Raw genomic sequence first — 14841 nt, 5'->3', positions numbered from 1 at the left:
ATAAAAAAATTGTATTTAAAAAAAAAAATTTGAAAAAAAAAATTTAAAAGGAAAGTGTCGTACGGTTTTCAGGGAAAAGTACCGTACGGTTTCATAATTGAAGGGGAAAATACCGTACGGGTTTCATATCTGAAGGGAAAAGGTTGTACCGTACGATTTTTCATATCTAAAGGATGGTGTACGGTTTGTGTACGGTTTTTTAGACAATTTAATATTTGTAGTATGGTTTTTAAGACAATGTACGGGTTTCAAATTTGAAGTACGATTTTGTAGACAATGTACGGTTTTCATAATTAAAGGGTTGGTGTAGGGTTTTACTGTAGTACGGCTTTTTCTTGCAGTGTACGGTTTTTTAAGAGTTACATATTGTAACACTGAGACCACCGTACGGATTTTAATAGCCTAAGAAGGTTAACGTACGGAATTTGGAACCAATTTTGTTAATTTTCATCGTACGGATTTTAAAGACTTGGTGGGATATTGCAGTATAGCTTTTCCAGAAGATTGAAATAGTGAAGACACCTTCAGAATTGTTTCATCAAAACCCGTAAGGAGGCATCCATATGCAATCAACAGACTACGTCAAGTTTGAAGCCGTACGGATTTCGTCACAGAAGGGTCAAGTTACCATATGCACCTCTGTAGGGCACTGTACGGCTTGTTAAATCATCGCCCATACAAAAGACTTCTAGCATTTCAAGCGTACGGATTCCTTCTGAAGAGCAAGGTACGGATTTTATTGTACGGATTATTAAATGCAAGGTTCTCAAGGTTGAGGTACGGAATTCAACAATAAGCAAGGCGGTACATCACTTCTAGTCGGATTCGACATACCATGATCAGTGAAGGGCAATGAAAATACCACCGTACAGATTTGGGGAGGGAAACTATTGTACGGAATTGTGGTCTTCTGGTGGTACGGCTTTGTTATTTGATCTTCCTTCCAACTTTTCTAGAGTACGGATTTTCATTCCAAAGGTTGCAATTCACCATACGTATTTGGAAGAATTCTTCACTATACGGATTTGGGAGACCGTTAGGAAAAGACAAAGATATAATTAATGGAGTCTGCAGGTAAACGGCAGTGGAAAAAACAATTAGCACAGTCTAAAGTTGTGGAAGGCAGGAGCATGGCAAGTACAGGTAACCTGAATGAAGGCTCGAGCAGCAACAAGGAGAAGCATAAGACTACAGCACCTGCAGCAGCTGAAGTCACACCACAGACTATACAATTTGAAGGGTTGAATGGAACGGATTGCCGGAAATGGTGGCAAGAAACCCCTGATGATCATCTAATTAAAGCAAGCATCAGAAGAGCACAGGTTGAATGGGCCATTCAGATGCCTATTTTTTGCATTCGAGATTATGAAGGGTATCTGCGTACCATGATTGAGAAATATGGCAGAGCTTCTCGGAGGAGCACATTTCAGTATCTGGGAAGGAACTTAGTGGTATCATTCAAGGCAGCCGATTTCACACGTGTTTTTGGCATTCCAAGGCAGCAGGACAAAAAGGTTCAGCCGAAGAAAATTCCAAAGGATGGGAAGCTATTTTTAATCAGATTAGTATGTGGAGATTTGACTGAAGCAGAGCAGGCGGCATTAGCTGAGACATTGAAGGGAAGGGGTTTAAAGAAAACCGACATTCAGGAAGGGCCATGGCGATGTCTGATGGACTTGGTCAAGAGTAGGCTCACGGGATCCTCTAGGGCATTGGATATCACATTTCCGCAAGTATCCATGATGAACGGAATAAAGACTGGGAAAGTGTACGATTGGGCGTCTGTGCTGGCTGAACGGATGCATGAGTTTATGACTCTCAAACACAAGACCTTCTATATGCCCCATTACGCCATTGGTCTCTTCCTTGATGCAGCAGCACGGATGAGTTAGAGGCAAAGCCTGGACCACTAGCTTCGGGAGAACCTCCTATCATGCGGTGGAAGCACTTGGACACAACCCCTGGGCAGAAGGGTTCAGCAGGCCAAAAGAGGCCCCGAATGGACATGGCAGGTGATACTGACAACGGCCGACAGGAGACATCTTCTGAGCAGGATAGTGTGGAGGAAGAAGAAGGGGAAGGCGAGGATGATGAGGAGGTTCAGATTGTCACGGCTAAACCCTTGCTATTTCCGCATGCTACAATTCCTATGACTTCCGAGTTGGTACCACAAGGTCTACACATGGCTCACATTCCTGGGTTTGGACAAACTCGGCGACCGATATTGATGACTGGAGGATCCCACCACGCAATCACACTAGCCGCACCATGGCAACACAGGGTACGGCCTTCTCCTATCCGGCCGGGAATTGGATTTGCGGTAGGCTTTGCCCACCTGACAGCACCCGTCACCCGAGAGACTTCTTCAACCCCTGAAGCACTTCCGGTAGCAGCACCCGTGGCGCCTGTCATAAGTCAACCAACAGCAATTGTTACCGTAGCACAATCAGTAGAAGCTCAGGCACTTCTAGTAGAGAACGTACCAGATGGAGGAATGCAGGAGTGTACGGACCCAGCGCAGCCCGAACAACTAGAGGTCATGGATAGAGCTAGTGTTTTCCTGAGGCAACAGTTCCAACTCGTTCCTGACAGGCGTGGCCTGTCCATTCAGTCCCCCAACTATTCCGGAGTAGCACCTGTACCAGAGCCTCAGTCTCAAGAGGAGGGAATGCCACATGCCATGATTGCGCCTACAACAAAGGAGGCGGCACCGGATGTGTGCATGGCTCCCGCTGATGAGGAGAACAATAGTGATGCAGAATGGTCATTGGAGGACTTCGCCAAGGAGGATTACGGGTCGGATGAGGAAAGGTGCAAGGACTACCTCAGGACTATGAAGTCTACATTGAAGAAGGGGCATGATGTGGCGATTCAGGCTCTCACTCGGCGAAGGGAGTGGCATTTGATCCGAGCGTATATTCATGGGATTTGTCCTAAGCGATTTCAAACTTGTTTTGTGGATAGAGGTTGGCCGGCAGTTGAGACACCAGAGATGTTGGCAGATTGAGCCACTGAGCCAGAGTTGGGACCGAGTGACACTCCGATGATGAAGTTGGCACATGAGATCATGGGACTGTACAAAGAGGTTTACTATGCGCGGCAGCATGCGGAGGCGTATAGGGCAGCAGACAATGTTGCAGCTCAGAGATCTCTAGCGGTTGAAAAAGAGGCAAGAGAAAAGTTAGCCACTGATTTGGCCGACAAGCAGGCAGCATGGGCAGCAGAGCGGGCAACACTATTAAAGGATATGGCAGCAATGGTACACGAGAAGGACGCGGCTATCCGTGATAAAAATGCGGCAGAGCATGAGTTGCAGTTGGCCAAGAGGCAGGCTATGGATGTTGCGCTTCTACTGAAGGAGGCCGTAGAGGTTAATTCAGAGATTCAGACAGATCTGCGCATCTGGACTGACCAGGTGTATGAGTTACGTCGTCAACAACACTCTTCTGGGACACCTCGTTCTTCTCTCTAGTATTTCTTTTCTTGTTTGTGGGTTGTCTCCTAATTTTGCTAGTCGTCAGGAGACGACTTTTCTTTTTGGGGGGCATGATGTCGTCGATAGAAATTGGGTATCAGCCGACAGGACCCTTCGGAAACGTTTTTGTATCAGCCGACGGGTACCTTCGGGAAAGTCCTTGTTATGTAGCCGACGGGTAAATAGTTTGTAGCAGACATGATGTATCTGGCCGACGGACTCCTTCGGGAAAGTTCTTCGAAAAGTATTTATAACCCCTTCGGGAAGCATTGTAATCATCTTATCATGGAAGCATAATGTACTGATTGGCATATGCGAATAATAATAAGAAGAGTTTTGTTGTTCGTATGCGTGTTCATTGTCTGAGTGCAATTCTTAATTAACCTAGGCGGTAAACAACATATCGAGAGCAACTGCCACGATTTTGAGGAAAAAACAAAACCTTCAAACTTTGCAGATAAACAAGATGCCCCTAAAAAGACTGGAAAGTATTTATGAATTAAAGCTTACAAAGCATAGCTTGTTTAAATAGAAAAATCAGCAAAAACACAACACAGTTTTTGAAGTGAAAATTTGATCAAAACCCAACATGATTTTTGAGGTGAAAAATCAATCAAAACCAAATAGAAGCCAAGACACGGATAACAAAATAGAAAACATTTTTTAGGAAAAACAGTAAAACCCAATAGATATTTGAGCAAAAACTATTAAAACCCATCAAAAAAATTTCAAGGGAAAAAATTATTAAAATCCATTAGATAATGTTTGAGGAAAAACTAAAAACCCACCAAATAATTTTTGAGGAAAAAACTACAAACCCACCAAAAATGTTTGAGGGAAAATTTATGAAAACCCATTAAGGAAACCAGCATGCAGAAAAACACGAGATGTCGCATGGTAAACAACACATTCAAGCAACTTACAACTCACAAAAAGAGCATGCAAGTACATGCAACCTTTAAGAATCAAAGACATTTTCTCAAAACAAGAAATCGCACAATCAAACCCCACAACCACACTCGCAATTTTCAGCAGAAAAAATTCAAAAACTAACCACAAAATTTTCATAGAATGGCCTCTAAGGATTCCTATTTCAAAAACTCAAAAAAAAATTCTGAAAAGGAATTCCAAATCAAAGGAGGCTTGAATTTTTCTTAAAAGATTGGCCAACTTTTATGAAATCCCATCAACCTGCTCTGATACCATGTTACGGTAAAGCAATGTTGTTGTTCTATTAAACAGAGGAGATTAATGCTCCTTATAAAGATTTACAAATATTATGTTTCTAAAAGAAACAATTGTGAACTAAAGATGAAAATAGAAACTACCTAATAAACTAAAGATTACATAAGATGACCATTAAAGAAAAATTATAATATCTAATATGGTTTTCTTCCATTTTTCGCAGCATATCAGATGTTTATCAAAACAAGGCATAAAGATGTATTAAATTTCATAGGGGAAAAAAGAACTATAAAAATAGAAAAAAAAATAAACACTCCATTTAGTCTTTCATTCAAACACTAAACATAAAGTAAAAAAGAACAAGGCGGAAGGGCCCAAAAACCATTTTTCAAAATGATTAAAATCAGGATGAAATCTGTAAGAAAAGAATACAAAAAATTACCTAGTAATAACAACAGGAATACCAGCTTCTGCCGCATGACAAGCAGCTTTAACTTTAGCTGTCATGCCACCTCTCCCAACCCTAGACTTATCTCCAAACGTAATTGTTTCATCGTGCTCCTCCTTTACATATGTATGTATTAGTTTTGAGCGAGGATCAGTTGGTGGGCCACTGTAAAGCCCTTCAACATCACTCAAAAGAATCAGAAGATCAGCTCTCAACTCAAGAGCCAAGAGAGCAGCAAGGCTATCATTGTCCCAGAAAATTCCGGTAGCATCCTGAAGAAACCATACAACTGTCAGAAACAGGGAACACGAGACTCTAAGTGAATCAATCTTTCTTCTATGATAAGTGAGAAAGATGGATGATATATATTAAAGCAGAGGCAAATGTCTAAAAATAGATATTAAATTCCCATTCTCATTATAATTTTTTCAAACAGACACACCAAACATCAAAATTTTAAAATGAAACTCAGAATTATAGTCCACTTTGAATCCTGCCAAAGGCAATTCATCCCTGCACAAAAGGATCTGTCAATGAAGATATTAAGTTCCTAAAAGGTAAGGTTAGCATCTGGAAATGCAGGCAAACATTTAAATCTCTTCAAAATTAAAAAAATACTGAAATTAGGTTGGCAAAATCATTTAGGACTCAAGTTCAACAAACATGACGAAAGAAACTGAAGTAAAAGGCACTCGCTGACTTGGACAACCCACAAATAAATAATTTTATGTCTTTTTTCTTTTCTTTTCTTTTTTTTCTAATGCAAAAGCACTAAAAGGAGTGAAGGATTCCTCCTTTGTGGGCCTTGGATCTATTGAAACTTATAGTTAATTTATGTTGGTTGACTATCCCATCCCTCATTATTGATTTGATACTTGAGGTAAACCTTTAAATAACACTACTTTGATTTGATAAGGACAGTAAAAATAATGAACTTGTAAAACATTCTTATACTAGTTTGAATTAGAAATTACAGATGGCAGAAACCATTCCTAATGTATGGACCTTTGATAACCTAGCAAAGTCTGTTCGTGTTCAGTGACCACGTATTCTTGAGGATTAAATCTTTTCTTCCTACCTTTTTCCATTAAGTTGAGTTTCCTTGACTGCAAATGCAGTTTGGCACCTTTCTGATGTCATACTGCTTAGAAAGTTGATAGCTGTTAATATGCTGCTAACTATAGGCATTAAAAAACAATTAAATACTTCTAAAAAGAATTTACTTGCATCACACCTCTTCCTAGACTTAGAATTCACAATTGGCATCTTAATATCATATGAAAACTTCAAGCAAAATGTAATTGAAGTATGTCAAGTTACTGCAGACATCTTGAAGCTAACTATAATGCAACGCCCCACCAGGGAACCCAAGAGAAATTAACTTATAATATTGTCACTAAGTTTGCTAACAATTTTTTTTAAAGATTAAAATAAACAAGAGATAACATAGCAGAAGCAATAACTCACATACATACATAAGCAATACAATAACAGTTACGTCTTTCAAGGGTTCCATAATGTTGAATCACACACATAAGTTTTAATAAGATTAAATCTGATAAGTAAACAAAGTCTATTTCATAGAATAACCATAGGGACGAAAACACATGAAAGAATAAATAAGTATATAAGATGCCACATGGCATAAAGAGAATGCATAATCATCCTCTATACAGGTCACAGGGTATGAAATGCTAAAAGAATATACATCATGATAAGATACAACATCCTATAGGATCTCAAAAAATCAAGGTGCAATATACTAGAATATGATCATAGAACATAATCACAAGACAAAAAGAATAGAACAACTGCATAAGATACATCCAGTTGTCGGATCTCAATAGTATAAGAAACACTACCACTCGACCTCGTGGAATCTAAATGAGTCACTCCCACCATGCTGAGGAGATAATCTCAAGTCCCAAAAGGATAACAATCCAAAAGTCATAACAAGAATCTAGGTCAAGGAATCCTGATAGCAATCTATCTCAAAATAACCAAGTACACAAGTAGCATCTAATCCTAGAGGCAACAAAGACACGTAGGAAATCTAATATGCATGTGGGCAAGTGTCATCACATGAGTCAACTCTAAGGTTAGCCTGGAAGCCTCTCTAGACTTTGGCCCTCTAGTGACTCCATGTGGCATCGATTTTCTTTCTTACAGACAAGGCATACTAATGAGGCAAGGTCACAACCAAGCATCCTCTCTACTCTCATCCTCGCCTGTACTAGCACTAAAGGCATGGGCAAGGTAATACACTGACTCTTGTTAACTCATTTCAACCCCTTAAATGAAATATTATCACTTATTAATACAACTTACAATGGGTTAACCAGACAGACTCTTTAGGGGTCTGGCCTCCATTGCAAGCCACTTCCCAACATACACATAGATAACCTACCCTAAGCTCATAAAAAGTGTATCTCATAAAAATCACAATATTCACCTCATTCCTATACAAGCAACTGGAAAGCACACAAATAGATCATTGATCAAAACCTCATTGGTTACACCAAGAAAATCACGATACATGAGCTTACAAAAAAGAACTCGATCTCATCACAGAAACACGTGAATATAGCACATTCGTTGGGAATGAAATAATTGTGACAAAACAACATCAAATAGCAGAATCATAAAACTATCACTTCTCAAGCCTCTTGTAAACAATCCCATTTGGCCAAACTACTAGGTTTCCCAAAAAAAAAATCACAAAAACTCAACAGGTATATAAAACAAGTGTAGTTAATCAGCCTTTTAGTTGTCATTATAGTTTCTTATAAATTGATTTGTAATAAAGTTTCAAGGTTTCATTTTCGAAGTTTTCCTAGTTGATAAAGGTTTCAAGATCAAATCGATCAAAAAATATAAGTTTCATGTCTATATCTTAATCGTCTACACCTTCCCAAATAAACTACATGTTTATTGAAGTCCAATGATAATCCACATGAAAAAAAATAAGTTTATTTAACACTACATATGATTTCCAATTAATTTTTTTTTATAGATCCAATTATAAAAATTAAATAATAATTACCTTTAATAAATAGTACATTCAATCTTAAAAAGAATTACAAATTTAATATTATTAAATTGTAACTATAATTTAATTAAATATATAAAAACTAAATTATATTTTAACTATTAGCTATTATATATTTTTTTTGTTTTTTTGTTTTTTTTTAAATGATATAATTTTAAATTAATTTTTAAAAAACATATTTAATAAATTAACTTTTAATTTAAAAATATATATATATATAAATATTACTTACCATAGTTTAACCCCTTATAAGGGGAGGCTGCTAGGCCGCTGCACAGCCTATGGATGCAACCAAAAAAGGAAGGAAAGGAGGGTGGAGGGGTGGTTACCCCCAGCCACCATAAATATTTTTTTTAAATAACTCTATTAAATGAAAAATAACTCCCCATCCAAAATATTGACCAAAACAATATTACCACAGTAATATTTATTACTGTGGTAATATATATATATATATTTTAAAAACTTTTTTTTTTTTTTTTTTTATAACTTTTTCCACCTTAGATCTAATAGGGAAATTAATTTCAACCATTCGAATTTTATAAAAACAATAATCTTTTCTTGGTTTTCAAAACCTACCCACGAATTTCTTCCTTAAAATCAAGTTTTCTAATGAGGATTTCAATTTTGTTTTCATAGATGTATAAGCAATGAAGAACAATCAATTTACCAATAAAGGTTTCAAGTCAAGATACCTTTTTCATACACAAAAATTGATATAACAGGCACAAAAAAGACAGATTTTTCAAGAGATTTACTACAATGAATTCTACAAGATTTCTACCTCGATTTGATGACATAATCTGACAAAAGCTCAACGATTGCAAAAATTCCTGTCTCCCAAATCCTTTAGAAATATCCCATCTTTCAATCTCCGAAAATTGCTCCTCCAAAACTTATGTTCGTAGAAATGAGTTCGAATCTCTTAATTAAGAGTAACCCTACCTAGGGTTTTCGGATTTCAAACATGTGAAGACCTCTCATTAAAATAAACTTTTATAATTTTTATTTATTTAATTCACTTGTGCATGTTTTTTGCTTTTAATTAGAATAAACTTTATTTCAATTATTCCCACTTTGTTTTCCTTTTAATTAGAAAACGTTTTTAGAAAACATATTTATTAATTTAACTAATAATAATATTTAAAGTCAATTATTTAAATGCAACTTCTAAAATTATTATTCTTAAATTAGATTAATATAATTACGCTAAGTTTAGTCTTTTAATTAAATCTTTAAATTTATTTCTTCCATTTAATTTATTTCTCAATTAATTAAATATAATAAAAAATGATTTTTTTCTTAAATTTTCGTTTAATTAAATCATTTAACAATATCTTTGGTTGATTTAATTATATCTAAAAATCATAGCAAACCCACAAACTCAAAAAAAAAACTCGTCTAAAAGACAGTACGAATCGAAGGTTTGAAATCTCGAATTCATGTCACTTTGACGAATTCAGAAAGATAACTAAAACAGATACTTGTCCTATATTTTAGGACAATTGGCTCAAGTTTAGGATTTGGACTTGAAAACTATCTCCCCTCTTTTACCATTGAGATAATGTGATAGAGCACGTTGATCCTGGCAATTCATTGTAAGTTGATTCCCGGTACCAGCAATTGCATAAAAGTCGAACATGTATATATATAAACTAAACAAGCAATGGCAGGGAATGGTACATCATGTAAATCTCAACTAGCAAATGACTACAACTCCCTCCCTCAACCACGTCATATATATATATATATATATATAAAAACTAAACAAGCAATGGCAGGGAATGGTACATCATGTAAATCTCAACTAGCAAGTGACTACAACTCCCTCCCTCAACCACATCAGATACATCAAACATAAAGTTAAACATACATGTACACCATACACATGCAGGTATGGGGTGAGCAACCATAAATAAATCACCATATAATTGTCATCATGAAAGCAACTAAATCATAGTATGAAGTATGCAAAACATCATCATCAAATATCCGAGTATAAAGTAGCTCCTCAAATATACAATCGAAACATGTAAATTGAATCAACCAAATTAGGTAACCAAGTACCACTAAATCACATCACATAATCATGAAAGCTGGCCTCAAAGAATTTGGCAATATAACATAAAAGCAAACTAGGGGTAGGCATTGCATATAAGATGAAACAATTCCGATAAAACCACAAAATTGCATAGCAGACTAGATCTTTGAGAATTTAAAAATATCTTTAGCTGCCACAAAAATGTACATCAATGGTATGTCAAGTAGCATACAGATGGAAGATTTTCTCCAAAATCTTCATCCATGACATAAGTCAGACAGAGATTAAGGCTTTATGTACAAAGAACTTGCAAGAAAACAAAATACATCTTCATCTTTGTGAAACAAAAAACCTTATTCTTATATTAGCATCCATTATAGATCTATATTTTGTGTGAAGGTGATTCTTGATCCAACAAATCAAAGATCCTCCAATTCTGTGAATAGGATCTCACTATAATAAAGTTTTTTGATTTAGATGAGATGTTCTTCTAGTCAGCCTTCAACCTAGAATGCAAAATGCAAAACCAAAAACAGAATTTCATTTCCACATTTTTGTATAACTCCAACGTTGTAGACAGAATATATTGTTCAAAAACTGGGCTTGTTAAGTGAAGAGAAGAATCTCAGGGAACATGTTGCAGGTGCAAAGACCTTGAAAAAAGGAATGCTGAAACACACAGGAACATGAAAGAATCTTTTGACTATTCTTTGTTTGCTAAGATTCCATATAAATGGCTATAAATTAAGTACAATTTACACATTATGAAATCTAAATTCATGGTATTATTCAACTTCCCCTTCTATGGACAATCTGAGCTATGTCTGTTGCAATCAAAAAAAATATAGTTGTACAGTCAAGAAGTTGTGATAGCATTAATCAATGAATGTTCTGATTCAGGGTGTAATCTATGCACCAAACGAGACTGATTATTGGGGAAGGTGATTAATCAAAATGGTCGAGCTGAAGAACTGAAGCCACCATAATGCATCACCATTTTCTTGTGGGGCAAGCTCAGCTAATGATACAATTTTCCCAACTAAGTGATGCTGTAAGAATGTGTTCAATGCACTACAAGATAATTTTGGATTTACCGGCATAATCAGTCAGCGACTCTGCAGAGCTGACATCACAGGTCCACACAATGCAGCCATAGTGTGATTAATGATGGCAGGCCCAATTTAAGTTTTAACTCTGTGAAAAATAAATCAACAATTTATAATGAAATGAAAAGCTTTAACCCTTTATTTGTAGCTGTAATAGATGCAATATTAGGACAAGCTGGTTAAGTTTTGCATACTTCAACTGAGGTTGGTAATCCATATGATGCATAAAATATAATGGCAGTTTTCACTTTCGAGTACCTCCTCTGAATATTGGCATTTTTTATATTGTTGTCATTTCTCAATGAGTGTTATAGCATGATATAACTTCTGTTCTTTGATTCTACATTGGATTTCAATTCTATTAGGATTTTCAAATAACTGAACATTATTGGTTTTGAAGCTTATCTTCTTCCATTATAGAGTCAAGTTTTTAAGTCATTTTCCCCCTCTATGAAAACTCATCTTCTCTGACGAATTCTATCGTGTTTGATTCATTTATTGTGACAGCCATCTTTTTTAACATCCATATATGAGCTGCATTGATGTAGTTGTTCAGGTTAAGTAATTTGTGAGGACATATTGTAATGATCCAGAGGAAATCATTTCAGTAATAGCTTTCCTTTACCATTGTTTGAAGTTCATGATATGTTAAGAAGACTTTAAGAATTTCCCTTCGCAGTCTTAAGCTAAGTGAGCTTAATTCTTAGGTTTGGCATGCAAATTGTAATAGGTCTTCCATCTAATATTTGAGAAAATCTCTCAACTATTGGATATATGCATGCCTTGGTAGACAATATTTTGATTTCTCACAACATACCTAACAAGATTTTGCTATCATGTTTAAATGTTGTCCAAAACAGGTCCATGTACCATTTCGAATGGTAAGTGTATGGAAGTAAGCTAGTTTTCAAACAAACTGTCACAAATAATTAGCCAAAATAATTCACAAGTAAAAAATTTGGCATACTTATAAACAAAGCATGTGGTTTAAATTCATTGTAGAAATAATACCTTGTATGGTGCTTTTCTTGTGCTCACTGCATCATTTTCATTGAAAATTGGAACTACGCGCAGCTCTAGCAAAGAACCTACAGTTTCGCTCAATTGTTTTCTGAACTCTGAATCCTTGAATTCATTATCAGTTACAAGAAGTTGGGATGAAGCAACATCCAGCTGCATGATAGCAAGACATACTTTAATTTGTGGAATGTATTGAAATAAATTCTCTTTCCTATTTATCTCCTAAGAAAGTATATTGAGCGTTACAAATATGGCAATCATAAATAAGATTAAGGCTATTGTAAACCTGACTAAAAAGACTGTCATACAGAGCCATGAGACCACTTTGCCCAACAGCAGCACATGGTTTTCCATCAAGTTCCACCTGTGGTTTCTGGAGATCTACAAAACTGTTCAATATTGTAGACATCAATGTCCATATAATAGAGTATTATCAAGTCATGGATAACAGGGATGCCAACACATCCACATTAAATATGAATATGAGCATTATACAAGAAAGCAAAGCATGCTCAACAAGGGCAACCATGCATTTCATGGTTTTCTTATGTGCCTAGATGTTCAATGGTAAATGTAATAAATCAATCAAGGTGCCCCAAGGACTCAATGATAACCTGCTGTTAATCAATCTCTGGTAGCGAAGCCTTTGCCGACCAATCCCCACAGCGCCCGATGTAACAAGAATAACCTCAAGGCCTAATGACATCAGTTCTTTAATCTGTATGCAGTGTGAACAGATGAAATATCTCATAAAGCCATTTTCAATATAGATTAGCAGCAAAATTGTTAACTTTCTAGTCACAGTTTTAGAGAGAAATATTTTCGAACAGTACACCTGAAGAAAAGGGCAGAATTGGTACTTAATATGGAGATTATTTTGTTAATGACTACATCCTAGACCCCACTTTAAATTAACTAGAAGCTAATTATTATGGACCCTTACTATTAGATTAATCAGTATTACTGCAGTCGTAGGTGCTTGAGATTGAGCTGCAGCCAGGAAGCCATGTTTTTCAGGTTAGCTTTTATTTCAGTTATTTTGTTCTATAATCGAAATTAAGGAAACAATATTCTTCCTTCAGGGCTAGCAGGATACAGACAGATCAACCCAGCTGGGTAAAGCTTATGTCTTCAGTCAAGGGCGCCTTCCAAGTTTCTAACTCAAGAAAGAATTATTGTGCATACACATTCAGTTTTAGAGCACATACAGAATGGGATTGTGTCTTCTTCTTTGATGATCTTGTGGAAAGACCTAGGTCGCCATGCATTGGGAATGGCATTATCATCAAGATGAATAAATTTAGTGTTAGAATAATGAATCCACATTAATGCTCATTTTACTGGGTTAAGTGGGATGTTAATACATCAGAACAACTAGATCATTCATTCGATCCACGAATGGAAGTCTCGTCATGCATTGATAAAAACTGAACCTTTAATTTGTGTCTCTTGAAATACCCGTGGGAAAATCAATTACAATTATCCTTGTGTTGCATTCATTGACAATTCTCTGGTTTTCAGAACAAAAAATGTTGTATGACATAGATAGCTGATCTGAAATGTATGATTGGTTGAGATTACTCAACCCTAAAAGGAAGACAACCAGAGGATTAATATCATTTTCTGAATTATATAAGGAACATAACCTTGTTTTGTGGCTTCTGGATTTCGACTGTGTAGTACTTTGTCCATAAATGTTCCAAATCAACACACCATGATTCATCATTAGGATGAGAACTAGAAAAGAGTCCATTTGTCCAGCTGTTTGGATTTGAATTCCCTCCCATTAAGGGTATCAATAACATGCATGAAATTTTCACAGTCCATCATAATTGCTCTGTGGCTTCTGGATTTCAGCTGCCCTTCAAAATGCCAAAATGAGAAAATAGAGAGTGAAGAGAGCAAAATATCTTTGTATTGAGTGAAATGATGCCTTCAAGAACATTTTTGCATGTTTGGATTTAAGAAAAAATTAAAATCGATCTTTGAAATGAGGGAAATGATGCCTTTAGGGAGCTTTTCATGTTTTTGGATGCAAAAAAGAAGATAAAAGGGCCTTTTTTGTTACTTTCAGGAGTGCAGTTCCTTTGGATACCTGCCGTACACCTGGGTATGTACCTAAGCATGCCAAACCCATGCTCAGATGCACCTGGTGCAAGTGTGGGGCAGGGTTCTAGGTGTACCCGGTGACCTAATGTCCAGCTTTTAGAACAAAAGAATTAATATCATAACAAGCATTTTTTTTTTTTTCCTCCTAAATTAGCTCTTTTGTCAGAAGACATCTGGTATAATGGCTTAGTCCATATTGTAGGCACCTACATAGTGCTGAGTTCAAATCTTCGTCAATATAAAAAAAAACTCTTTTCCAAGGATCTTCAATAGAACAACAATGCATATTAGTCAAGCTGGGTACTTAATCCTTTTCAATGTTCTGCGACACAAAAAAACATCTAAATATTATTTTCTTGGATTTGCATAAAAACTTTTGAGAAAATACAATGCATACAGAAAATGTTT

General features: G+C 36.1%; 1 protein-coding gene across 3 annotated transcripts in view; it reads right to left on the bottom strand.

Annotated features, from left to right (window-relative positions):
• LOC149541765 (delta-1-pyrroline-5-carboxylate synthase-like) overlaps window positions 1-14841 on the bottom strand; it is a 214169-nt gene that overhangs the window by 161685 nt on the left and 37643 nt on the right. For 2 of the 3 annotated variants that reach the window (XM_089796874.1, XM_089796875.1), the window contains 4 exons: window positions 12939-13042; window positions 12611-12713; window positions 12316-12477; window positions 5103-5380 (listed from right to left, as the gene is read on the bottom strand). In XM_089796874.1, the coding sequence (XP_089653000.1) occupies window positions 5103-5380; window positions 12316-12477; window positions 12611-12713; window positions 12939-13042 (647 nt within the window). Of the gene's footprint in view, window positions 1-5102; window positions 5381-12315; window positions 12478-12610; window positions 12714-12938; window positions 13043-14643; window positions 14756-14841 lie in introns of all 3 variants that reach the window. The other variant, XM_089796876.1, reaches the window with a different exon arrangement.

The sequence above is a fragment of the Cupressus sempervirens genome, chromosome 8, assembly GCF_028749045.1.
Source record: "Cupressus sempervirens isolate cs-2001-9-10 chromosome 8, ASM2874904v1, whole genome shotgun sequence".
Taxonomy (NCBI): domain Eukaryota; kingdom Viridiplantae; phylum Streptophyta; class Pinopsida; order Cupressales; family Cupressaceae; genus Cupressus; species Cupressus sempervirens.
The sequence above is the reverse complement of the archived record's forward strand: the minus strand, read 5'-3'. Positions and strand labels throughout refer to the sequence as shown.